At 45.7% G+C, this 26,312-nt stretch overlaps 1 protein-coding gene across 3 annotated transcripts in view; it reads right to left on the reverse strand.

The window, feature by feature from the left end:
• Positions 1–26,312, reverse strand: part of LOC115126016 (guanine nucleotide exchange factor VAV3-like) — a 208,889-nt gene that overhangs the window by 40,633 nt on the left and 141,944 nt on the right. For all 3 annotated transcript variants that reach the window (XM_065019257.1, XM_065019256.1, XM_065019255.1), the window contains exons 21-23: positions 4,913–4,978; positions 3,365–3,399; positions 939–1,055 (exon numbers count right to left, since the gene is read on the reverse strand). In XM_065019257.1, the coding sequence (XP_064875329.1) occupies positions 939–1,055; positions 3,365–3,399; positions 4,913–4,978 (218 nt within the window). The remainder of the gene's footprint in view (positions 1–938; positions 1,056–3,364; positions 3,400–4,912; positions 4,979–26,312) is intronic.

The raw sequence follows: 26,312 nt of genomic DNA on the forward strand, positions 1-26,312 counted from the left end.
GCTGTGCTGTAATGTGCTGTAATGTGCTGTACTGTAATGTGCTGTGCTGTAATGTGCTGTAATGTGCTGTAATGTACTGTACTGTACTGTAATGTGCTGTAATGTGCTGTAATGTGCTGTAATGTACTGTACTGTACTGTAATGTGCTGTAATGTGCTGTAATGTGCTGTAATGTACTGTAATGTGCTGTAATGTGCTGTAATGTTCTGGAATGTGCTGTACTGTGCTGTACTGTACTGTACTATACTATACTGTACTGTAATGTACTGTACTATAATGTACTGTAATGTGCTGTACTGTACTATATTGTACTGTAATGTACTGTAATGTGCTGTACTGTGCAATACCGTAATGTGCTGTACTGTAATGTGCTGTAATGTGCTGTACTGTAATGTGCTGTACTGTGCTGTACTGTACTGTGATGTACTGTACTGTAATGTGCTGTAATGTGCTGTAATGTGCTGTAATGTGCTGTAATGTACTGTACTGTGCTGTACTGTACTGTAATGTGCTGTAATGTACTGTAATATGCTGTAATGTACTGTACTGTATTGTGCTTTACTGTACTGTAATGTGCTGTACTGTGTCATGACGTTGGCCTGGGGGTAGGTTTATGACAGTCATAAATACCTCTTTCCCCCCTGTGATTAATACTGTGCTAATACTGTAATAGTGATGATTAATATTGACTGCTATTGATGTAAAATATTACTAGGTCTTTAAGAGTTTATTCGGAAGATAACAGCTCTATAAATATTATTTTGTGGTGCCCCGACTCTCTAGTTAATTACATTTACATGATTAGCTCAATCAGGTGATATTAATTACACAGAAAGGATTTTATAGAATAGCATGTCATATCACTTAATCAGGCATAGCCAAAGACACGACAACTGTAATGTAATGTAATGTACAGTACTGCCATGCTACTAACTTACTTGATGCTGATGGCGTACTCTGTGACCTCGCGGCTCCGGTGGCGGACCAGGTAAGTGCTGTTGCCTCTGCTAATCAGCTCTGCCTCAGCCTGCAGTCTCTCCATGGGCCCAGCAAACCTACAGTACAGTACCCACAGGCAGGATATGATAGTTTAGAGATGCTGAATACACAGACAGGATATGATAGTTTAGAGATGCTGAATACACAGACAGGATATGATAGTTTAGAGATGCTGAATACACAGACAGGATATGATAGTTTAGAGATGCTGAATACACAGACAGGATATGATAGTTTAGAGATGCTGAATACACAGACAGGATATGATAGTTTAGAGATGCTGAATACACAGGCAGGATATGATAGTTTAGAGATGCTGAATACACAGACAGGATATGATAGTTTAGAGATGCAGACACATCCTGTTACAGTGGCTTCAGGAAGTATTCAGACCCTTTGACTTTTTCCACATTTTTTTGTGTTACAACCTGAATATAAAAATGATTAAATTTATATTTTATGTCACTGTCCTACACACAATACCCCATAATGTCAAAGTGGAATTATGTTTTTAGAAATGTTTACAAATTAATTTAAAAAATGAAAAGCTGAAATGTATTCAAGCCCTTTGTTATGGCAAGCCTAAATAAGTAAAACATCTGCTTAACAAGTCACACAATAAGTTGCATGGACTCTTTAACATGATTATTTAACGACTACCTCATCTCTGTACCGCACACATACAATTAGCTGTAAAGTCCCTCAGTAGAGCAGTGAATCTCTAACACCGATTCAACCATAAAGACCAAGGTTTTCCAATTCCTCGCAAAGGAGGGCAACTGTTAGTAGATGGTAAAAAAATAGCAAAGCAGACATTGAATATCCCTATGAGCATGGTGAAGTTATTAACTACACTGTGGATGATGTATCAATACACCCAGTCACCATAAAGTTACAGGCGTCCTTCCTAACTCAGTTGCCGGAGATGAAGGTAAACTGCTCAGGGATTTCACCATGAGGCCAATGGTGACTTTAAAACAGTTACAGAGTTTAATGGCTGTGATAAGAGAAAACTGAGGATGGATCAACAACATTGTAGTTACTCCACAATACTAACCTAAATGACAGAGTGAAAAGAGCCTGTACATAATACAAATATTCCACAATATGTATCCTGTTTGCAACAAGGCAGTAAAGTAATAATGCTAAATCATTCCTGAATCCAAAGCGTTATGATTGGGGCAAATCCAACACATTTTCATGCATGGTGGTGCCTGCATCATGTTATGGGTGTGCTTGTCATTGGCAAGGACCAGGACGCTTTTAGGATAAAAATAAACAAAATAGAGCTGAGCACAGGCAAAATCCTTTAGGAAAACCTGGTTCAGTCTGCTTTCCAACAGACACTGGGAGATGAATTCACCTTTCAGCAGGACAAATCTACACTGGAGTTACTTACTAAGGTGACAATGAATGTTCTCCTGAATGGCCTGGTTACAGTTTTGACTTAAATCGTCTTGAAAATGTATGGCAAGACTTGAAAATGTCTGTCTGGCAATGATCAACAACCAACAAGACAAAGCTTGAAGAATTATAGCCCTTTCCTGCGTCTAATTACCAAACCACCCTCTAGTGGCCTCATGGATGGAACGTTATTGATATTTTTCATAAACAAAACAGCCGAAAATCCAGTGTTTCTATGTCAAACAGTTGAGTTATATTTCAGACTCTGTAATGTCATATAAAGTGTAATATTGGGATGTAAACATTCAACTCTATATGTGTACAGGTGTCTTCTTTATTTAAGCCCATAACCACGTGTGTGTGATTTTCTTTCAAACATAGATTTATTTAAGACTACCCAGAAACACTCTGTGTGACCCTAAATTAGCCCACTGCAGTAAAAGGTTAAAAATAATCATGTGGAAATATTGTACAATCCAGGTGTGCAAAGTTCTTAGAGACTTACCCAGAATTACTCACAGCTGTAATCACTGCCAAAGGTGATTCTAATGTATTGACTCAGGGGTGTGAATACTTATGTAAATTAGACATTTCTGTATTTCATTTGAAATAAATTAGAAAATATTTAAAAAATATATATATATATGTTTTCACTTTGTCATTATGGGATATAGCATGTAGATGGGAGAGAAAAATATATATTTAATCCATTTTGAATTCAGGCTGTAACACAACAAAATGTGGAATAGGTCAAGAGGTATGAATACTTTCTGAAGGCTCTGTATAACCTAGAGAGCAGAATCAGGAGTGTTTTCCTAAACAGTCTAGATGAAATAACACCCACCAATTTAACCTGAAAGGTCAACACACAACCGCTAATGATCCAACATACTGTGACAAAGAAAGGGAAAGGCAGTTTTTGCCTGAAAGTTTGGTGAGATTCATTCGCATGTGAACATACCAGGGTTGTGTGGAGTAGTCGACAGGTTTAGGGACCTGAGGGTAAATAGAAGAGAGAGAGACAGAAAAGAGAGGAGAGAAAAGTGAGAGAGAGAGAGAGAGAGAGAGAGGGAGAGAGAGAGAGAAGAGAGAGCAGAGAAGAGAAGAGAGAGTGAAAAGAAAGATATATAAAGAGAGAGAGAGCGAGAGAAGAGAGAGAGAGGGAGAGAGGGAGAGAGAGAAGAGAGAGCAGACAAGAGAGAGAGAGGGAGAGAGGGAGAGAGAGAGAGAAGAGAGAACAGAGAAGAGAAGAGAGTGAAAAGAAAGATATATAAAGAGAGAGAGAGAGAAGAGAGAGAGAGGGAGAGAGGAAGAGAGAGAAGAGAGAGCAGACCAGAGAGAGAGAGGGAGAGAGGGAGAGAGAAGAGAGAGCAGAGAAGAGAGAGAGAGAGAGTAGAGAGAGAGAGTAGAGAGAGAGAGAGAGAGAGGGAGAGAGGTAGAGAGAGAAGAGAGAGCAGAGAAGAGAGAGAGTGGGAGAGAGGGAGAGAGTGAGAGAAGAGAGAGCAGAGAAGAGAGAGAGAGAGAAGAGAGAGCAGAGAAGAGAGAGAGAGAGAGAGAGAGAGAGAGAGAGGGGGAAAAGAGAGCAGAGAAGAGAGAGAAAGAAAATAAAGATATATAAAAAAGAGAGGGAGAGAGAGAAGAGAGAGAGAGAAGGAGAGAGAAAGAGAGATAGAGAGATATATATAGAGAGAAGAGGGAGATAGAGAGAGAAAGAGAGAAAGAGGAGAGAGAGAAAGAAAGAGAGGAGAGCGAGAGAGAGAGCAACACATGAGCCATTGTTCTTTCATTCCCACAATCCCACCCAACCTGAATCTCACTGTTGCATACATCAGTCAGTAAAGCATTCACACTCCCCTACGGCCAACTAAGTCAATAGTATTTGTTTCCCCCTCTCTTTGGTGGCGGTAGTCCCGGCTACCATGAATATGTTTAACATAACATTTGGGTTTTGTCGTCAACAGGTGGTTTTGGTAGTTCTTATGACCCTAATGAAGTAGCATGATGTACTTGTTATCTTTACCGTGGTGTAAGCATCCAGACAGCACTGCACTGTGTCATTATAAAAGTACATCTACTCATGTCAATGACATATTGTCTGACTGAAAACAGAGACATTATGTGGATTCTGAAGGAACAAGACGTTCAGTGATACAAACAAGTCAAAATGGACAAAATATAGTTTGACTAGCGAATGTTTCCCATGCATTTAGTGATAGATAGCCGAGGATGTGTCTTCTTCTTTAGTGGTATGTCATGTGAAATGACATAGTGACGTATATAAACTGTCTTGCTAATTAAATTGTTGAATTTAAAAACTGCAGCTAAAGCACCATGAATTATCTCCTTTATCCATAATCATGTAAAATCCCCTATTTTTCACCCGGAGGCAATGTTTCTAACTATCATCCCAGAGTCTGTGTCAACCCCTTATTCTGCCTGCTTCGCCACCCAAAGCCTCTGTTTACTGCTTGAACAACACTTCTAACGCACTTCTTAGTGCTTGGCTTACACATGGGTACGGCTTCACGGCACTGCTTGGAAAGAAGCCAACTTCTCTTGTTTTCACGATTTTGCCCTGAAACCACAGCAGAGAGAGAGAGAGAGAGAGACAGAGAGAGAGAGAGAGAGAGAGAGACAGACAGAGACAGAGAGAGAGAGAGAGAGAGATAATTACATTAGTCTGGGTAACTTTTTCACTGTGCTTCAGTAGCAATTAGCTCAGCAGCACAGAGCAGAACAGATTTACAGACCTTGTTTTTAAAAAATATAATCACTGGTTGAGAGAGTTGAAGTCTAGACTGAAGAGTTCTAGTCTCCTGATGGTAATGACTCTAAAGAAGTCTAGACTGAAGAGTTCTAGTCTCCTGATGGTAATGACTCTAAAGAAGTCTAGACTGAAGAGTTCTAGTCTCCTGATGGTAATGACTTTAAAGAAGTCTAGACTGAAGAGTTCTAGTCTCCTGATGGTAATGACTCTAAAGAAGTCTAGACTGAAGAGTTCTGAAGAGTCACACAGAGAGAGGTAGCACATATGAGTCACACAGAGAGAGATAGCACAACTGAGTCACACAGTGGGAGACAGCACATCTGACTCAAACAGAGAGAGACAGCACATCTGACTCACACAGAGAGAGACAGCACATCTGACTCAAACAGAGAGAGACAGCACATCTGACTCACACAGAGAGAGACAGCACATCTGACTCACACAGAGAGAGACAGCACATCTGACTCACACAGAGAGAGACAGCACATCTGACTCAAACAGAGAGAGACAGCACATCTGACTCACACAGAGAGAGACAGCACATCTGACTCACACAGAGAGAGACAGCACATCTGACTCAAACAGAGAGAGACAGCACATCTGACTCACACAGAGAGAGACAGCACATCTGACTCACACAGAGAGAGATAACACATCTAAGCGCCCCTAATACAGTTAGCTTTAATAACATTTGATCAGTGCTTTTGGAAAACTCTCCTATTGATTATGAGGCTCAGATGAATGTTGTGATAATCATCCAGCTTTAACCCTGTTAGAGTCAACAGAGCCAAATGAAATTACAGTGATCAATTATATTAGTCTGCCACCAGAACCGGAATTATGGTCTGCTGGTTACCACAGTGATGAATAATGGGAGTTCTGTAACTCTATTCGCTATCACCGAGGAGGGGGGGGGGGGGTACAGAGATGAAGTGGGCTAAAGGTAAAGGTGTCATTTTTTATATATATAGAACTCTAATTCAACAGCTAAGGGGGGGTTTGTACGGCCCATCTCCCCCGAAACAGCATTAAACACAATGTGTATGCTGATAAATCACTGGGACTGTCAAAACAGGACACAAATACACAGAGTGTAACAAATATGCACGCAGGCATGTACACAAACACACATATACCCACATAGAACCCCTGTACCCCTACACACACCTACACACAAAGACACACACACCTACACACACAAAGAAAGTGAGGCTGTTCCAGCAAAGTGACAGTGCTGAAAAACCTGGGCTATCACAACAAACGGCTCTGACTATGAATACTGGCCGGCCCAGAGAGAGAGGGAGAGAAAGTAGGGGAGAGAGGGGGAGAATGTAGGGGAGAGAGGGGGAGAATGTAGGGGAGAGAGGCAGAGAAAGTAGTAGAGAGAGGGAGAGAATGTAGGAGAGAGAGGGAGAGAATTTTTTACTTTATTTATTGTTTATTTTAGCTTTATTTTACTAGGCAAGTCAGTTAAGAACAAATTCTTATTTTCAATGACGGCCTAGGAACATGCCTGTTCAGGGGCAGAACGACAGATTTGTACCTTGTCAGCTCGGTGTTTTCGAACTTGCAACCTTTCGGTTACTAGTCCAACACTCTAACCACTAGGCTACCATGAGGGAGAGAACGTAGTGGAGAGAGGGAGAGAATGTAGGGGAGAGAGGGAGAGAAAGTAGGGGAGAGAGGGAGAGAAAATTGGGGTGAAAAAGCAGGGGAGAGAGGGAGAGAAAGTAGGGGAGAGAGGGAGAGAAAGTAGGGGAGAAAGGGAGAGAATGTAGGGGAGAGAGGGAGAGAAAGTAGGGGAGAGAGGGAGAGAAAGTAGGGGAGAAAAAGCAGGGGAGAGAGGGAGAGAACGTAGGGGAGAGAGGGAGAGAAAGTAGGGAGAAAAAGCAGGGGAGAGAGGGAGAGAAAGTAGGGGAGAGAGGGAGAGAAAATTGGGGAGAAAAAGTAGGGGAGAGGGAGAGAAAGTAGGGGAGAGAGGGAGAGAAAGTAGGGGGGAGAGGGAGAGAAAGTAGGGGAGAGAGGGAGAGAACGTAGGGGAGAGAGGGAGAGAAACATTTGGTGTAATGTTTACTGTTTTGTTTATTATCTATTTCACTTGCATTGGCAACGTAAACATATGTTTCCCTTGCTATATAGCACTTTTAATTGAATTGAAAAGAGAAAGGAGAGAGAGAGAGAGAGAGAGAGAAGAGAGAGAGAGAGAGAGAGAGAGAGAGAGAGAGAGAGAAGAGAGAGAGAGAGAGAGAGGCCATAGGGGCTATACAGCAGAAATAGGTCTTTGGCCATAGGGGAGCATACAGCAGAAATAGGTCTTAGTGGCCATAGGGGAGCATACAGCAGAAATAGGTCTTAGTGGCCATAGGGGAGCATACAGCAGAAATAGGTCTTAGTGGCCATAGGGGAGCATACAGCAGAAATAGGTCTTTGTGGCCATAGGGGAGCATACAGCAGAAATAGGTCTTAGTGGCCATAGGGGCATACAGCAGAAATAGGTCTTTGTGGCCATAGGGAGCATACAGCAGAAATAGGTCTTAGTGGCCATAGGGGAGCATACAGCAGAAATAGGTCTTAGTGGCCATAGGGGAGCATACAGCAGAAATAGGTCTTAGTGGCCATAGGGGAGCATACAGCAGAAATAGGTCTTAGTGGCCATAGGGGCATACAGCAGAAATAGGTCTTAGTGGCCATAGGGGAGCATACAGCAAATAGGTCTTAGTGGCCATAGGGGAGCATACAGCAGAAATAGGTCTTAGTGGCCATAGGGAGCATACAGCAGAAATAGGTCTTAGTGGCATACAGCAGAAATAGGTCTTAGTGGCCATAGGGGACATACAGCAGAAATAGGTCTTAGTGGCATAGGGGAGCATACAGAAATAGGTCTTTGTGGCCATAGGGAGCATACAGCAGAAATAGGTCTTAGTGGCCATAGGGGAGCATACAGCAGAAATAGGTCTTTGTGGCCATAGGGAGCATACAGCAGAAATAGGTCTTAGTGGCCATAGGGAGCATACAGCAGAAATAGGTCTTAGTGGCCATAGGGAGCATACAGCAGAAATAGGTCTTAGTGGCCATAGGGGAGCATACAGCAGAAATAGGTCTTAGTGGCCATACAGCATACAGCAGAAATAGGTCTTAGTGGCCATAGGGAGCATACAGCAGAAATAGGTCTTAGTGGCCATAGGGGAGCATACAGCAGAAATAGGTCTTAGTGGCCATAGGGAGCATACAGCAGAAATAGGTCTTAGTGGCCATAGGGGGAGCATACAGCAGAAATAGGTCTTAGTGGCCATAGGGAGCATACAGCAGAAATAGGTCTTAGTGGCCATAGGGAGCATACAGCAGAAATAGGTCTTAGTGGCCATAGGGGAGCATACAGCAGAAATAGGTCTTTGTGGCCATAGTGGCCAGCAGAAATAGGTCTTAGTGGAGGGAGCATACAGCAGAAATAGGTCTTTGTGGCCATAGGGGAGCATACAGCAGAAATAGGTCTTAGTGGCCATAGGGAGCATACAGCAGAAATAGGTCTTAGTGGCCATAGGGAGCATACAGCAGAAATAGGTCTTTGTGGCCATAGGGAGCATACAGCAGAAATAGGTCTTTGTGGCCATAGGGGAGCATACAGCAGAAATAGGTCTTTGTGGCCATAGGGAGCATACAGGTCTTTGTGGCCATAGGGAGCATACAGAAAATAGGTCTTTGTGGCCATAGGGGAGCATACAGCAGAAATAGGTCTTAGTGGCCATGGGAGCATACAGCAGAAATAGGTCTTAGTGGCCATAGGGGGCATACAGCAGAAATAGGTCTTAGTGGCCATAGGGAGCATACAGCAGAAATAGGTCTTAGTGGCCATAGGGAGCATACAGCAGAAATAGGTCTTAGTGGCCATAGGGGAGCATACAGCAGAAATAGGTCTTAGTGGCCATAGGGGAGCATACAGCAGAAATAGGTCTTAGTGGCCATAGGGGAGCATACAGCAGAAATAGGTCTTAGTGGCCATAGGGAGCATACAGCAGAAATAGGTCTTAGTGGCCATAGGGGAGCATACAGCAGAAATAGGTCTTTGTGGCCATAGGGAGCATACAGCAGAAATAGGTCTTAGTGGCCATAGGGGAGCATACAGCAGAAATAGGTCTTAGTGGCCATAGGGAGCATACAGCAGAAATAGGTCTTAGTGGCCATAGGGGAGCATACAGCAGAAATAGGTCTTAGTGGCCATAGGGAGCATACAGCAGAAATAGGTCTTTGTGGCCATAGGGGAGCATACAGCAGAAATAGGTCTTAGTGGCCATGGGGAGCATACAGCAGAAATAGGTCTTAGTGGCCATAGGGAGCATACAGCAGAAATAGGTCTTTGTGGCCATAGGGAGCATACAGCAGAAATAGGTCTTTGTGGCCATAGGGAGCATACAGCAGAAATAGGTCTTAGTGGCCATAGGGGAGCATACAGCAGAAATAGGTCTTAGTGGCCATAGGGGAGCATACAGCAGAAATAGGTCTTAGTGGCCATAGAGGAGCATACAGCAGAAATAGGTCTTAGTGGCCATAGGGGAGCATACAGCAGAAATAGGTCTTAGTGGCCATAGGGGAGCATACAGCAGAAATAGGTCTTAGTGGCCATAGGGGAGCATACAGCAGAAATAGGTCTTAGTGGCCATAGGGGAGCATACAGCAGAAATAGGTCTTAGTGGCCATAGGGAGCATACAGCAGAAATAGGTCTTAGTGGCCATAGGGAGCATACAGCAGAAATAGGTCTTAGTGGCCATAGGGAGCATACAGCAGAAATAGGTCTTAGTGGCCATAGGGGCATACAGCAGAAATAGGTCTTTGTGGCCAGCAGCAAGAAATAGGTCTTTGTGGCCAGTCTTAGTGGCCATAGGGAGCATACAGCAGAAATAGGTCTTAGTGGCCATAGGGGAGCATACAGCAGAAATAGGTCTTAGTGGCCATAGGGAGCATACAGCAGAAATAGGTCTTAGTGGCCATAGGGGAGCATACAGCAGAAATAGGTCTTAGTGGCCATAGGGAGCAGCAGAAATAGGTCTTAGTGGCCATAGGGGAGCATACAGCAGAAATAGGTCTTAGTGGCCATAGGGAGCATACAGCAGAAATAGGTCTTTGTGGCCATAGGGGAGCATACAGCAGAAATAGGTCTTAGTGGCCATAGGGAGCATACAGCAGAAATAGGTCTTTGTGGCCATAGGGGAGCATACAGCAGAAATAGGTCTTTGTGGCCATAGGGGAGCATACAGCAGAAATAGGTCTTTGTGGCCATAGGGAGCATACAGCAGAAATAGGTCTTAGTGGCCATAGGGGAGCATACAGCAGAAATAGGTCTTAGTGGCCATAGGGAGCATACAGCAGAAATAGGTCTTTGTGGCCATAGGGGGAGCATACAGCAGAAATAGGTCTTGGTGCCAGGGGAGCATACAGCAAAATAGGTCTTAGTGGCCATAGGGGGCATACAGCAGAAATAGGTCTTAGTGGCCATAGGGGAGCATACAGCAGAAATAGGTCTTAGTGGCCATAGGGGAGCATACATAGAGTGGCCATGGGGAGCATACAGCAGAAATAGGTCTTAGGGGAGCATACAGCAGAAATAGGTCTTTGTGGCCATAGGGAGCATACAGCAGAAATAGGTCTTAGTGGCCATAGGGGAGCATACAGCAGAAATAGGTCTTAGTGGCCATAGGGAGCATACAGCAGAAATAGGTCTTAGTGGCCATAGGGGAGCATACAGCAGAAATAGGTCTTAGTGGCCATAGAGGAGCATACAGCAGAAATAGGTCTTAGTGGCCATAGGGGAGCATACAGCAGAAATAGGTCTTAGTGGCCATAGGGGAGCATACAGCAGAAATAGGTCTTAGTGGCCATAGGGGAGCATACAGCAGAAATAGGTCTTAGTGGCCATAGGGAGCATACAGCAGAAATAGGTCTTTGTGGCCATAGGGAGCATACAGCAGAAATAGGTCTTAGTGGCCATAGGGGAGCATACAGCAGAAATAGGTCTTAGTGGCCATAGGGAGCATACAGCAGAAATAGGTCTTTGTGGCCATAGGGAGCATACAGCAGAAATAGGTCTTTGTGGCCATAGGGGAGCATACAGCAGAAATAGGTCTTAGTGGCCATAGGGAGCATACAGCAGAAATAGGTCTTAGTGGCCATAGGGAGCATACAGCAGAAATAGGTCTTAGTGGCCATAGGGAGCATACAGCAGAAATAGGTCTTAGTGGCCATAGGGGAGCATACAGCAGAAATAGGTCTTAGTGGCCATAGGGGAGCATACAGCAGAAATAGGTCTTAGTGGCCATAGGGGAGCATACAGCAGAAATAGGTCTTTGTGGCCATAGGGGAGCATACAGCAGAAATAGGTCTTAGTGGCCATAGGGGAGCATACAGCAGAAATAGGTCTTAGTGGCCATAGGGGAGCATACAGCAGAAATAGGTCTTAGTGGCCATAGGGAGCATACAGCAGAAATAGGTCTTAGTGGCCATAGGGGAGCATACAGCAGAAATAGGTCTTAGTGGCCATAGCGGAGCATACAGCAGAAATAGGTCTTAGTGGCCATAGGGGAGCATACAGCAGAAATAGGTCTTAGTGGCCATAGGGGAGCATACAGCAGAAATAGGTCTTAGTGGCCATAGGGGAGCATACAGCAGAAATAGGTCTTTGTGGCCATAGGGGAGCATACAGCAGAAATAGGTCTTTGTGGCCATAGGGGAGCATACAGCAGAAATAGGTCTTAGTGGCCATAGGGAGCATACAGCAGAAATAGGTCTTTGTGGCCATGGGGAGCATACAGCAGAAATAGGTCTTTGTGGCCATAGGGGAGCATACAGCAGAAATAGGTCTTAGTGGCCATAGGGAGCATACAGGAAATAGGTCTTTGTGGCCATAGGGGAGCATACAGCAGAAATAGGTCTTAGTGGCCATAGGGGAGCATACAGCAGAAATAGGTCTTAGTGGCCATAGGGGAGCATACAGCAGAAATAGGTCTTAGTGGCCATAGGGAGCATACAGCAGAAATAGGTCTTTGTGGCCATAGGGAGCATACAGCAGAAATAGGTCTTTGTGGCCATAGGGAGCATACAGCAGAAATAGGTCTTAGTGGCCATAGGGAGCATACAGCAGAAATAGGTCTTAGTGGCCATAGGGGAGCATACAGCAGAAATAGGTCTTTGTGGCCATAGGGAGCATACAGCAGAAATAGGTCTTAGTGGCCATAGGGGAGCATACAGCAGAAATAGGTCTTAGTGGCCATAGGGGAGCATACAGCAGAAATAGGTCTTAGTGGCCATAGGGAGCATACAGCAGAAATAGGTCTTAGTGGCCATAGGGGAGCATACAGCAGAAATAGGTCTTTGTGGCCATAGGGAGCATACAGCAGAAATAGGTCTTTGTGGCCATACATACAGCAGAAATAGGTCTTAGTGGCCATAGGGGAGCATACAGCAGAAATAGGTCTTAGTGGCCATAGGGGAGCATACAGCAGAAATAGGTCTTTGTGGCCATAGGGAGCATACAGCAGAAATAGGTCTTAGTGGCCATAGGGAGCATACAGCAGAAATAGGTCTTAGTGGCCATAGGGGAGCATACAGCAGAAATAGGTCTTAGTGGCCATAGGGAGCATACAGCAGAAATAGGTCTTTGTGGCCATGGGGAGCATACAGCAGAAATAGGTCTTAGTGGCCATAGGGGAGCATACAGCAGAAATAGGTCTTAGTGGCCATAGGGGAGCATACAGCAGAAATAGGTCTTAGTGGCCATAGGGGAGCATACAGCAGAAATAGGTCTTAGTGGCCATAGGGGAGCATACAGCAGAAATAGGTCTTTGTGGCCATAGGGGAGCATACAGCAGAAATAGGTCTTTGTGGCCATAGGGAGCATACAGCAGAAATAGGTCTTAGTGGCCATAGGGGAGCATACAGCAGAAATAGGTCTTAGTGGCCATAGGGGCATACAGCAGAAATAGGTCTTAGTGGCCATAGGGGAGCATACAGCAGAAATAGGTCTTAGTGGCCATAGGGAGCATACAGCAGAAATAGGTCTTAGTGGCCATAGGGGAGCATACAGCAGAAATAGGTCTTAGTGGCCATAGGGGAGCATACAGCAGAAATAGGTCTTAGTGGCCATAGGGAGCATACAGCAGAAATAGGTCTTAGTGGCCATAGGGGAGCATACAGCAGAAATAGGTCTTAGTGGCCATAGGGAGCATACAGCAGAAATAGGTCTTAGTGGCCATAGGGGAGCATACAGCAGAAATAGGTCTTAGTGGCCATAGGGGAGCATACAGCAGAAATAGGTCTTAGTGGCCATAGGGAGCATACAGCAGAAATAGGTCTTAGTGGCCATAGGGAGCATACAGCAGAAATAGGTCTTTGTGGCCATAGGGGAGCATACAGCATAGGTCTTAGTGGCCATAGGGGACATACAGCAGAAATAGGTCTTAGTGGCCATAGGGGAGCATACAGCAGAAATAGGTCTTAGTGGCCATAGGGGAGCATACAGCAGAAATAGGTCTTAGTGGCCATAGGGAGCATACAGCAGAAATAGGTCTTTGTGGCCATAGGGAGCATACAGCAGAAATAGGTCTTTGTGGCCATAGGGGAGCATACAGCAGAAATAGGTCTTAGTGGTCATAGGGAGCATACAGCAGAAATAGGTCTTAGTGGCCATTTAGGTCTTAGTGGCCATAGGGGAGCATACAGCAGAAATAGGTCTTAGTGGCCATAGGGGAGCATACAGCAGAAATAGGTCTTTGTGGCCATAGGGAGCATACAGCAGAAATAGGTCTTAGTGGTCATAGGGGAGCATACAGCAGAAATAGGTCCTAGTGGCCAGAAATACAGCAGAAATCTTTGTGGCCATAGGGGAGCATACAGCAGAAATAGGTCTTTGTGGCCATAGGGGAGCATACAGCAGAAATAGGTCTTTGTGGCCATAGGGGAGCATACAGCAGAAATAGGTCTTTGTGGCCATAGGGGAGCATACAGCAGAAATAGGTCTTTGTGGCCATAGGGGAGCATACAGCAGAAATAGGTCTTTGTGGCCATAGGGGAGCATACAGCAGAAATAGGTCTTAGTGGCCATAGGGGAGCATACAGCAGAAATAGGTCTTAGTGGCCATACAGCAGAAATAGGTCTTTGTGGCCATAGGGGAGCATACAGCAGAAATGGGTATTTGTGGCCATAGGGGAGCATACAGCAGAAATAGGTCCTAGTGGCCATAGGGGAGCATACAGCAGAAATAGGTATTTGTGGCCATAGGGGAGCATACAGCAGAAATAGGTTTTAGTGGCCATAGGGGAGCATACAGCAGAAATAGGTCTTACTGGCCATAGGGGAGTATACAGCAGAAATATGTATTTGTGGCCATAGGGGAGCATACAGCAGAAATAGGTCTTTGTGGCCATAGGGGAGCATACAGCAGAAATATGTATTTGTGGCCATAGGGGAGCATACAGCAGAAATAGGTCTTTGTGGCCATAGGGGAGCATACAGCAGAAATAGGTCTTTGTGGCCATAGGGGAGCATACAGCAGAAATAGGTCTTAGTGGCCATAGGGGAGCATACAGCAGAAATAGGTCTTTGTGGCCATAGGGGAGCATACAGCAGAAATAGGTCTTAGTGGCCATAGGGGAGCATACAGCAGAAATAGGTCTTAGTGGCCATAGGGGAGCATACAGCAGAAATAGGTCTTAGTGGCCATAGCGGAGCATACAGCAGAAATAGGTCTTAGTGGCCATAGGGGAGCATACAGCAGAAATAGGTCTTAGTGGCCATAGGGGAGCATACAGCAAAAATAGGTCTTAGTGGCCATAGGGGAGCATACAGCAGAAATAGGTCCTAGTGGCCATAGGGGAGCATACAGCAGAAATAGGTCTTAGTGGCCATAGGGGAGCATACAGTAGAAATAGGTCTTTGTGGCCATAGGGGAGCATACAGCAGAAATAGGTCCTAGTGGCCATAGGGGAGCATACAGCAGAAATAGGTCCTAGTGGCCATAGGGGAGCATACAGAAGAAATAGGTCTTAGTGGCCATAGGGGAGCATACAGCAGAAATAGGTCTTAGTGGCCATAGGGGAGCATACAGCAGAAATAGGTCTTAGTGGCCATAGGGGAGCATACAGAAGAAATAGGTCTTAGTGGCCATAGGGGAGCATACAGCAGAAATAGGTCTTTGTGGCCATAGGGGAGCATACAGCAGAAATAGGTCCTAGTGGCCATAGGGGAGCATACAGCAGAAATAGGTCCTAGTGGCCATAGGGGAGCATACAGCAGAAATAGGTTTTAGTGGCCATAGGGGAGCATACAGCAGAAATAGGTCTTAGTGTCCATAGGGGAGCATACAGCAGAACTAGGTATTTGTGGCCATAGGGGAGCATACAGCAGAAATAGGTCTTTGTGGCCATAGGGGAGCATACAGCAGAAATATGTATTTGTGGCCATAGGGGAGCATACAGCAGAAATAGGTATTTGTGGCCATAGGGGAGCATACAGCAGAAATATGTATTTGTGGCCATAGGGGAGCATACAGCAGAAATAGGTATTTGTGGCCATAGGGGAGCATACAGCAGAAATAGGTCTTTGTGGCCATAGGGGAGCATACAGCAGAAATAGGTCTTAGTGGCCATAGGGGAGCATACAGCAGAAATAGGTCTTAGTGGCCATAGGGGAGCATACAGCAGAAATAGGTCTTAGTGGCCATAGGGAGCATACAGCAGAAATAGGTCTTTGTGGCCATAGGGGAGCATACAGCAGAAATAGGTCTTTGTGGCCATAGGGGAGCATACAGCAGAAATAGGTCTTTGTGGCCATAGGGAGCATACAGCAGAAATAGGTCTTTGTGGCCATAGGGGGCATACAGCAGAAATATGTCTTTGTGGCCATAGGGGAGCATACAGCAGAAATAGGTCTTTGTGGCCATAGGGGAGCATACAGCAGAAATAGGTCTTTGTGGCCATAGGGAGCATACAGCAGAAATAGGTCTTAGTGGCCATAGGGAGCATACAGCAGAAATAGGTCTTAGTGGCCATAGGGGAGCATACAGCAGAAATAGGTCTTAGTGGCCATAGGGAGCATACAGCAGAAATAGGTCTTAGTGGCCATAGGGGAGCATACAGCAGAAATAGGTCTTAGTGGCCATGGTTTTAGTGGCCATAGGGGAGCATACAGCAGAAATAGGTCTTAGTGGCCATAGGGGAGCATACAGCAGAAATAGGTCTTAGTGGCCATAGGGGAGCATACAGCAGAAATAGGTCTTTGTGGCCATAGGGGAGCATACAGCAGAAATAGGTCTTAGTGGCCATAGGGGAGCATACAGCAGAAATAGGTCTTTGTGGCCATAGGGGAGCATACAGCAGAAATAGGTCTTTGTGGCCATAGGGAGCATACAGCAGAAATAGGTCTTAGTGGCCATAGGGGAGCATACAGCAGAAATAGGTCTTAGTGGCCATAGGGGAGCATACAGCAAAAATAGGTCTTAGTGGCCATAGGGAGCATACAGCAGAAATAGGTCTTAGTGGCCATAGGGAGCATACAGCAGAAATAGGTCTTTGTGGCCATAGGGGAGCATACAGCAGAAATAGGTCCTTGTGGCCATAGGGGAGCATACAGCAGAAATAGGTCTTAGGTCTTAGTGGCCATAGGGAGCATACAGCAGAAATAGGTCTTTGTGGCCATAGGGGAGCATACAGAAGAAATAGGTCTTAGTGGCCATAGGGGAGCATACAGCAGAAATAGGTCTTTGTGGCCATAGGGGACATACAGCAGAAATAGGTCTTTGTGGCCATAGGGAGCATACAGCAGAAATAGGTCTTTGTGGCCATAGGGAGCATACAGCAGAAATAGGTCTTAGTGGCCATAGGGGAGCATACAGCAGAAATAGGTCTTAGTGGCCATAGGGAGCATACAGCAGAAATAGGTCTTTGTGGCCATAGGGGAGCATACAGCAGAAATAGGTCTTTGTGGCCATAGGGAGCATACAGCAGAAATAGGTCTTTGTGGCCATAGGGGAGCATACAGCAGAAATAGGTCTTTGTGGCCATAGGGAGCATACAGCAGAAATAGGTCTTTGTGGCCATAGGGGAGCATACAGCAGAAATAGGTCTTAGTGGCCATAGGGGAGCATACAGCAGAAATAGGTATTTGTGGCCATAGGGGAGCATACAGCAGAAATAGGTCTTTGTGGCCATAGGGGAGCATACAGCAGAAATAGGTCTTTGTGGCCATAGGGGAGCATACAGCAGAAATAGGTCTTTGTGGCCATAGGGGAGCATACAGCAGAAATAGGTCTTAGTGGCCATAGCGGAGCATACAGCAGAAATAGGTCTTTGTGGCCATAGGGGAGCATACAGCAGAAATAGGTATTTGTGGCCATAGGGGAGCATACAGCAGAAATAGGTCCTAGTGGCCATAGGGAGCATACAGAAAATAGGTCTTTGTGGCCATAGGGGAGCATACAGCAGAAATAGGTCTTAGTGGCCATAGGGAGCATACAGCAGAAATAGGTCTTAGTGGCCATAGGGGAGCATACAGCAGAAATAGGTCTTTGTGGCCATAGGGGAATACAGCAGAAATAGGTCTTTGTGGCCATAGGGAGCATACAGCAGAAATATGGTCTTTGTGGCCATAGGGGAGCATACAGCAGAAATAGGTCTTTGTGGCCATAGGGGAGCATACAGCAGAAATAGGTCTTTGTGGCCATTTGTGGCCATAGGGAGCATACAGCAGAAATAGGTCTTTGTGGCCATAGGGGAGCATACAGCAGAAATAGGTCTTAGTGGCCATAGGGGAGCATACAGCAGAAATAGGTCTTAGTGGCCATAGGGGAGCATACAGCAGAAATAGGTCCTAGTGGCCATAGGGAGCATACAGCAGAAATAGGTCTTAGTGGCCAGCAGAAATAGGTCTTAGTGGCCATAGGGGAGCATACAGCAGAAATAGGTCTTTGTGGCCATAGGGAGCATACAGCAGAAATAGGTCTTAGTGGCCATTGCAGAAGTGGTCTTTGTGGCCATAGGGGAGCATACAGCAGAAATAGGTCTTAGTGGCCATAGGGAGCATACAGCAGAAATAGGTCTTTGTGGCCATAGGGAGCATACAGCAGAAATAGGTCTTTGTGGCCATAGGGGAGCATACAGCAGAAATAGGTCTTTGTGGCCATAGGGAGCATACAGCAGAAATAGGTCTTAGTGGCCATAGGGGAGCATACAGCAGAAATAGGTCTTAGTGGCCATAGGGGAGCATACAGCAGAAATAGGTCTTTGTGGCCATAGGGAGCATACAGCAGAAATAGGTCTTAGTGGCCATAGGGAGCATACAGCAGAAATAGGTCTTTGTGGCCATAGGGAGCATACAGCAGAAATAGGTCTTAGTGGCCATAGGGGAGCATACAGCAGAAATAGGTCTTAGTGGCCATAGGGAGCATACAGCAGAAATAGGTCTTTTGTGGCCATAGGGAGCATACAGCAGAAATAGGTCTTTGTGGCCATAGGGGAGCATACAGCAGAAATATGTATTTGTGGCCATAGGGGAGCATACAGCAGAAATAGGTCTTTGTGGCCATAGGGAGCATACAGCAGAAATAGGTCTTTGTGGCCATAGGGAGCATACAGCAGAAATAGGTCTTAGTGGCCATAGGGAGCATACAGCAGAAATAGGTCTTTGTGGCCATAGGGGAGCATACAGCAGAAATAGGTCTTAGTGGCCATAGGGAGCATACAGCAGAAATAGGTCTTTGTGGCCATAGGGGAGCATACAGCAGAAATAGGTCTTTGTGGCCATAGGGGAGCATACAGCAGAAATAGGTCTTTGTGGCCATAGGGAGCATACAGCAGAAATAGGTCTTTGTGGCCATAGGGAGGATACAGCAGAAATAGGTCTTAGTGGCCATAGGGGAGCATACAGCAAAATAGGTCTTAGTGGCCATAGGGGAGCATACAGCAGAAATAGGTCCTAGTGGCCATAGGGGAGCATACAGCAGAAATAGGTCTTTGTGGCCATAGGGAGCATACAGCAGAAATAGGTCTTTGTGGCCATAGGGGAGCATACAGCAGAAATAGGTCCTTGTGGCCATAGGGGAGCATACAGCAGAAATAGGTCTTAGTGGCCATAGGGGAGCATACAGAAGAAATAGGTCTTAGTGGCCATAGGGAGCATACAGCAGAAATAGGTCTTAGTGGCCATAGGGGAGCATACAGCAGAAATAGGTCTTAGTGGCCATAGGGAGCATACAGCAGAAATAGGTCTTAGTGGCCATAGGGGAGCATACAGCAGAAATAGGTCTTTGTGGCCATAGGGGAACATACAGCAGAAATAGGTCTTAGTGGCCATAGGGGAGCATACAGCAGAAATAGGTCTTAGTGGCCATAGGGAGCATACAGCAGAAATAGGTTTTAGTGGCCATAGGGGAGCATACAGCAGAAATAGGTCTTAGTGGCCATAGGGGAGCATACAGCAGAAATAGGTATTTGTGGCCATAGGGGAGCATACAGCAGAAATAGGTCTTTGTGGCCATAGGGGAGCATACAGCAGAAATATGTCTTTGTGGCCATAGGGAGCATACAGCAGAAATAGGTCTTTGTGGCCATAGGGGAGCATACAGCAGAAATAGGTCTTTGTGGCCATAGGGAGCATACAGCAGAAATAGGTCTTAGTGGCCATAGGGAGCATACAGCAGAAATAGGTCTTTGTGGCCATAGGGAGCATACAGCAGAAATAGGTCTTTGTGGCCATAGGGAGCATACAGCAGAAATAGGTCTTTGTGGCCATAGGGGGAGCATACAGCAGAAATAGGTCTTTGTGGCCATAGGGGAGCATACAGCAGAAATAGGTCTTAGTGGCCATAGGGAGCAAACAGCAGAAATAGGTCTTTGTGGCCATAGGGAGCATACAGCAGAAATAGGTCTTTGTGGCCATAGGGGAGCATACAGCAGAAATAGGTCCTAGTGGCCATAGGGGAGCATACAGCAGAAATAGGTCTTGTGGCCATAGGGGAGCATACAGCAGAAATAGGTTTAGTGGCCATAGGGAGCATACAGCAGAAATAGGTCTTAGTGGCCATAGGGAGCATACAGCAGAAATATGTCTTTGTGGCCATAGGGGGAGCATACAGCAGAAATAGGTCTTTGTGGCCATAGGGGAGCATACAGCAGAAATATGTATTTGTGGCCATAGGGAGCATACAGAAAATAGGTCTTTGTGGCCATAGGGAGCATACAGCAGAAATAGGTCTTTGTGGCCATAGGGGAGCATACAGCAGAAATAGGTCTTTGTGGCCATAGGGGAGCATACAGCAGAAATAGGTCTTTGTGGCCATAGGGGAGCATACAGCAGAAATAGGTCTTAGTGGCCATAGGGAGCATACAGCAGAAATAGGTCTTAGTGGCCATAGGGGAGCATACAGCAGAAATAGGTCTTAGTGGCCATGGGGAGCATACAGCAGAAATAGGTCTTAGTGGCCATAGGGGAGCATACAGCAGAAATAGGTCTTAGTGGCCATAGGGAGCATACAGCAGAAATAGGTCTTTGTGGCCATAGGGAGCATACAGCAGAAATAGGTCTTAGTGGCCATAGGGAGCATACAGCAGAAATAGGTCTTTGTGGCCATGGGGAGCATACAGCAGAAATAGGTCTTAGTGGCCATAGGGGAGCATACAGCAGAAATAGGTCTTAGTGGCCATAGGGAGTATACAGCAGAAATATCTTTTGTGGCCATAGGGGAGCATACAGCAGAAATAGGTCTTTGTGGCCATAGGGGAGCATACAGCAGAAATAGGTCTTAGTGGCCATAGGGAGCATACAGCAGAAATAGGTCTTAGTGGCCATAGGGAGCATACAGCAGAAATAGGTCTTTGTGGCCATAGGGGAGCATACAGCAGAAATAGGTCTTAGTGGCCATAGGGAGCATACAGCAGAAATAGGTCTTTGTGGCCATAGGGAGCATACAGCAGAAATAGGTCTTAGTGGCCATAGGGAGCATACAGCAGAAATAGGTCTTAGTGGCCATAGGGAGTATACAGCAGAAATATGTATTTGTGGCCATAGGGAGCATACAGCAGAAATAGGTCTTTGTGGCCATAGGGGACATACAGCAGAAATATGTATTTGTGGCCATAGGGGAGCATACAGCAGAAATAGGTCTTTGTGGCCATAGGGGAGCATACAGCAGAAATAGGTCTTTGTGGCCATAGGGAGCATACAGCAGAAATAGGTCTTAGTGGCCATAGGGGGCATACAGCAGAAATAGGTCTTTGTGGCCATAGGGAGCATACAGCAGAAATAGGTCTTAGTGGCCATAGGGGGAGCATACAGCAGAAATAGGTCTTTGTGGCCATAGGGGAGCATACAGCAGAAATAGGTCTTTGTGGCCATAGGGGAGCATACAGCAGAAATAGGTCTTAGTGGCCATAGGGAGCATACAGCAGAAATAGGTCTTAGTGGCCATAGGGGAGCATACAGCAGAAATAGGTCTTAGTGGCCATAGGGGCATACAGCAGAAATAGGTCTTAGTGGCCATAGAGCATACAGCAGAAATAGGTCTTTGTGGCCATAGGGAGCATACAGCAGAAATAGGTCTTAGTGGCCATAGGGAGCATACAGCAGAAGTAGGTCTTTGTGGCCATAGGGGAGCATACAGCAGAAATAGGTCTTAGTGGCCATAGGGGGCATACAGCAGAAATAGGTCTTAGTGGCCATAGGGGAGTATACAGCAGAAATATGTATTTGTGGCCATAGGGGAGCATACAGCAGAAATAGGTCTTTGTGGCCATAGGGGAGCATACAGCAGAAATAGGTCTTAGTGGCCATAGGGGAGCATACAGCAGAAATAGGTCTTAGTGGCCATAGGGGAGCATACAGCAGAAATAGGTCTTTGTGGCCATAGGGGAGCATACAGCAGAAATAGGTCTTAGTGGCCATAGGGGAGCATACAGCAGAAGTAGGTCTTTGTGGCCATAGGGGAGCATACAGCAGAAATAGGTCTTAGTGGCCATAGGGGAGCATACAGCAGAAATAGGTCTTAGTGGCCATAGGGGAGTATACAGCAGAAATATGTATTTGTGGCCATAGGGGAGCATACAGCAGAAATAGGTCTTTGTGGCCATAGGGGAGCATACAGCAGAAATATGTATTTGTGGCCATAGGGGAGCATACAGCAGAAATAGGTCTTTGTGGCCATAGGGGAGCATACAGCAGAAATAGGTCTTTGTGGCCATAGGGGAGCATACAGCAGAAATAGGTCTTAGTGGCCATAGGGGAGCATACAGCAGAAATAGGTCTTTGTGGCCATAGGGGAGCATACAGCAGAAATAGGTCTTAGTGGCCATAGGGGAGCATACAGCAGAAATAGGTCTTTGTGGCCATAGGGGAGCATACAGCAGAAATAGGTCTTTGTGGCCATAGGGGAGCATACAGCAGAAATAGGTCTTAGTGGCCATAGGGGAGCATACAGCAGAAATAGGTCTTAGTGGCCATAGGGGAGCATACAGCAGAAATAGGTCTTAGTGGCCATAGGGGAGCATACAGCAGAAATAGGTCTTAGTGGCCATAGGGGAGCATACAGCAGAAATAGGTATTTGTGGCCATAGGGGAGCATACAGCAGAAATAGGTCTTAGTGGCCATAGGGGAGCATACAGCAGAAGTAGGTCTTTGTGGCCATAGGGGAGCATACAGCAGAAATAGGTCTTAGTGGCCATAGGGGAGCATACAGCAGACATAGGTCATAGTGGCCATAGGGGAGCATACAGCAGAAATAGGTCTTAGTGGCCATAGGGGAGCATAAAAGCCATCTGTGCTGCTGTTGTTGCAATGCCAGCCAGCCGGCCAGACCAAAACACACAAACACAGAGCTGAATGGGTGAGTGATTCTTTGTGGATTGGAAAGATGCACGCACACACAAAACACACACACACACAAAACACACACATGCAAACACGTCTGTTTAACTATCCTTGTGGGGATCACTAACAGCTAACCATGAATCTAAACCTAATCCTATCTCCTAATCCTAACAATAATTCTCACCCTAACTATAAACCTAATCCTATCTCCTAATCCTATCTCCTAAACCTAACTCTAAACCTAACCCTATCTGCTAATCCTAACCCTAATTCTCACCCTAACTCTAAACCTAATCCTATCTCCTAATCCTAACCCTAATTCTCACCCTAACTCTAAACCTAATCCAAACCTAATTCTCACCCTAAATCTAAACCTAATCATATCTCCTAATCCTAACCCTAATTCTCAGCCTAACTCTAAACCTAATCCTATCTCCTAATCCTCACCCTAATTCTCACCCTAACTCTAAACCTAACCCTATCTCCTAATCCTAACCTTAATTCTCACCCTAACTCTAAACTTAATCCTAACCCTAATTCTCACCCTAACTCTAAACCGAATCCTATCTCCTAATCCTAATCCTAACCCTATCTCCTAATCATAACCCTAATTCTCACCCTAACTCTAAACCTAACCCTATCTCCTAATCCTAACCATAATTATCACCCTAACTCTAAACCTAACCCTATCTCCTAATCCTAACCCTAACTCTAAACCTAACCCTATCTCCTAATCCTAACCCTAATCCTAACCCTAACCCTATCTCCTAATCCTAACCCTAATTCTCACCCTAACTCTAAACCTAACCCTATCTCCTAATCCTATCTCCTAATCCTAACCCTAACCCTATCTCCTAATCCTAACCCTAATTCTCACCCTAACTCTAAACCTAATCCTATCTCCTAATCCTAACCCTAATTCTCACCCTAACTCTAAACCTAATCCTATCTCCTAATCCTAACCCTAATTCTCACCCTAACTCTAAACCTATCGTGTTCCTAACCGACTGTACTATTTTTTTATTCGTGCTGTTTGTAACAAATGTTTTAACTTATTTTGTACACAATGTTGCCGCTACTGTCTCTTATGACCAAAATTACTTCTGGACATCAGAACAGCGATTACTCACCACAAACTAGACAAAGATGTTTTTCTTTAACAAGTCCGACGCGAAGGATATACTGCTTTCTCGGGAACGGGCCAAAATCCCCATTATTTGCGTATAGAAAAGACGGAGAATAAAGGAGCGGAGGTCGGGCTGCCTTCTGAGAATTCATAGGCGAGTAAGTAAACCCCCACTAACATCAGTCCTATTAGCCAACGCGCAATCATTGGATAATAAACTGGATGAGGTCCGATCAAGACTATTCTACCAACGGGACATTAAAAACTGTAATATCTTATGTTTCACCGAGCCGTGGCTGAACGACGACATGGATAACATACAGATGGTGGGTTTTTAGTCCATCGGGAAGATAGAACAGCTGTCTCCAGTAAGACAAGTGGTGGAGGTCTGTGTCTATTTGTAAATAACAGCTGGTGCACAAAATCTAATATTAAGGAAGGGTTTTGATCGGCTGAGGTAGAGTATCACATGATAAGCTGTAAACCACACTATTTACCAAGAGAGTTTTCATCAATATTTTTCGTAGCTGTCTATTTACCACCACAAACTGATACGACACTCAACGAGCTGTATAGGACCATAAGCAAACAGGAACATGCTCATCCAGAGGTGGAGCTCCTAGTGGCAGGGGATTTTAATGCAGGGGACTTAAATCAGTTTTACCTCATTTCTATCAGCAAGTTAAATGTGCAACCAGAGGGGTATAAAAACTCAAGACCACCTTTACTCCACACGCAGAGATGCACACAAAGCTCTACTCCTGCCCTCCGTTTGGAAAATCATACCATAACTCTATCCTCCTTATTCCTGCTAACAAGCAATAACTAAAGCAGGAAGCACCAGTGACTGACTCAATAAGAAAGTGGTCAGAGGATGCAGATGCTAAGCTACAGGACTATATTGCTAGCACAGACTGGAATATGCTACCGACCCGTAGCACTCACATCTGTAGCCATGAAGTGCTTTGAAAGAACTGGTCATGGCTCACATCAACACCATTATCCCAGAAACACTAGACCCACTTCAATTTGCACACCGTCCCAACAGATCCACAGATGATGCAATCTCTATTTCACTCCACACTGCCTTTTCCCACCTGGACAAAAGGAACACCAATTTGAGAATGCTTTTCATTGACTACAGCTCAGCACTCAACACTACAGTGCTCTCAAAGCTCATCACTAAGCTAAGGACCCTGGGACTAAACACCTCCCTCTGCAACTGGATCCTGGACTTCCTTACGGGCCTCCCCAGGTGGTAAAGGTAGGTAGCAACACATCTGCAATGCTGATTCTCAATACAGGGGCCGCTCAGGAGTGCGTCCGCAGTCCCATCCTGTACTCCCTGTTCACCCATGACTGCTTGGCCAGGCACGACTCCAACACCATCATTAAGTGTGCTGACGACACAACATTGGTAGGCCTGATCAATGACAACGATGAAACAGCCTATAGGAAGGAGGTAAGAGACCTGGCAGTGTGGTGCCAGGACAACAACCTCTCTCTCAACATGATTAAGACAAAGGAGATGATTGTGGACTGGATCAAATGGCTACTCAGACTATTTGCATTGACCCCAACCCCATTTTCATGCTGCTGCTACTCTCTGTTTATCTGTGTATTCCTGCTGGCCTGTTATTGTTCTCCTAGATTAAAGACAAGTCGTGTGTCTGTGTGTGTGTGCATGTGTGTGTGTGTGTGTGTGAGTGCGTGTGTGTGGGTGTGTGTGTGGGTGTGTGTGTGTGTGGGTGTGTGTGTGGGTGTGTGGGTGTGAGTGCGTGTGAGTGTGTGTGTGTGGGTGTGTGTGTGGGTGTGTGGGTGTGTGGGTGTGTGCGTGTGAGTGCGTGTGAGTGTGTGTGTGTGTGGGTGTGTGGGTGTGTGTGGTGTGTGTGTGTGTGTGTGTGTGCGTGTGAGTGCGTGTGAGTGTGTGTGTGTGTGTGTGGGGGGGGTGCGTGTGAGTGCGTGTGAGTGCGTGTGTGTGTGGGTGTGTGGGGTGTGTGTGTGTGTGTGGGTGTGTGTGTGCGTGTGAGTGCGTGTGAGTGTGTGTGTGTGTGGGTGTGTGTGTGTGTGTGTGCGTGTGAGTGCGTGTGAGTGTGTGTGTTGGTGTGTGTGTGTGTGCGTGTGTGTGTGCGTGTGAGTGCGTGTGAGTGTGTGTGTGTGTGGGTGTATGAA

The sequence above is a fragment of the Oncorhynchus nerka genome, linkage group LG6 (assembly GCF_034236695.1).
Source record: "Oncorhynchus nerka isolate Pitt River linkage group LG6, Oner_Uvic_2.0, whole genome shotgun sequence".
Classification (NCBI taxonomy): domain Eukaryota; kingdom Metazoa; phylum Chordata; class Actinopteri; order Salmoniformes; family Salmonidae; genus Oncorhynchus; species Oncorhynchus nerka.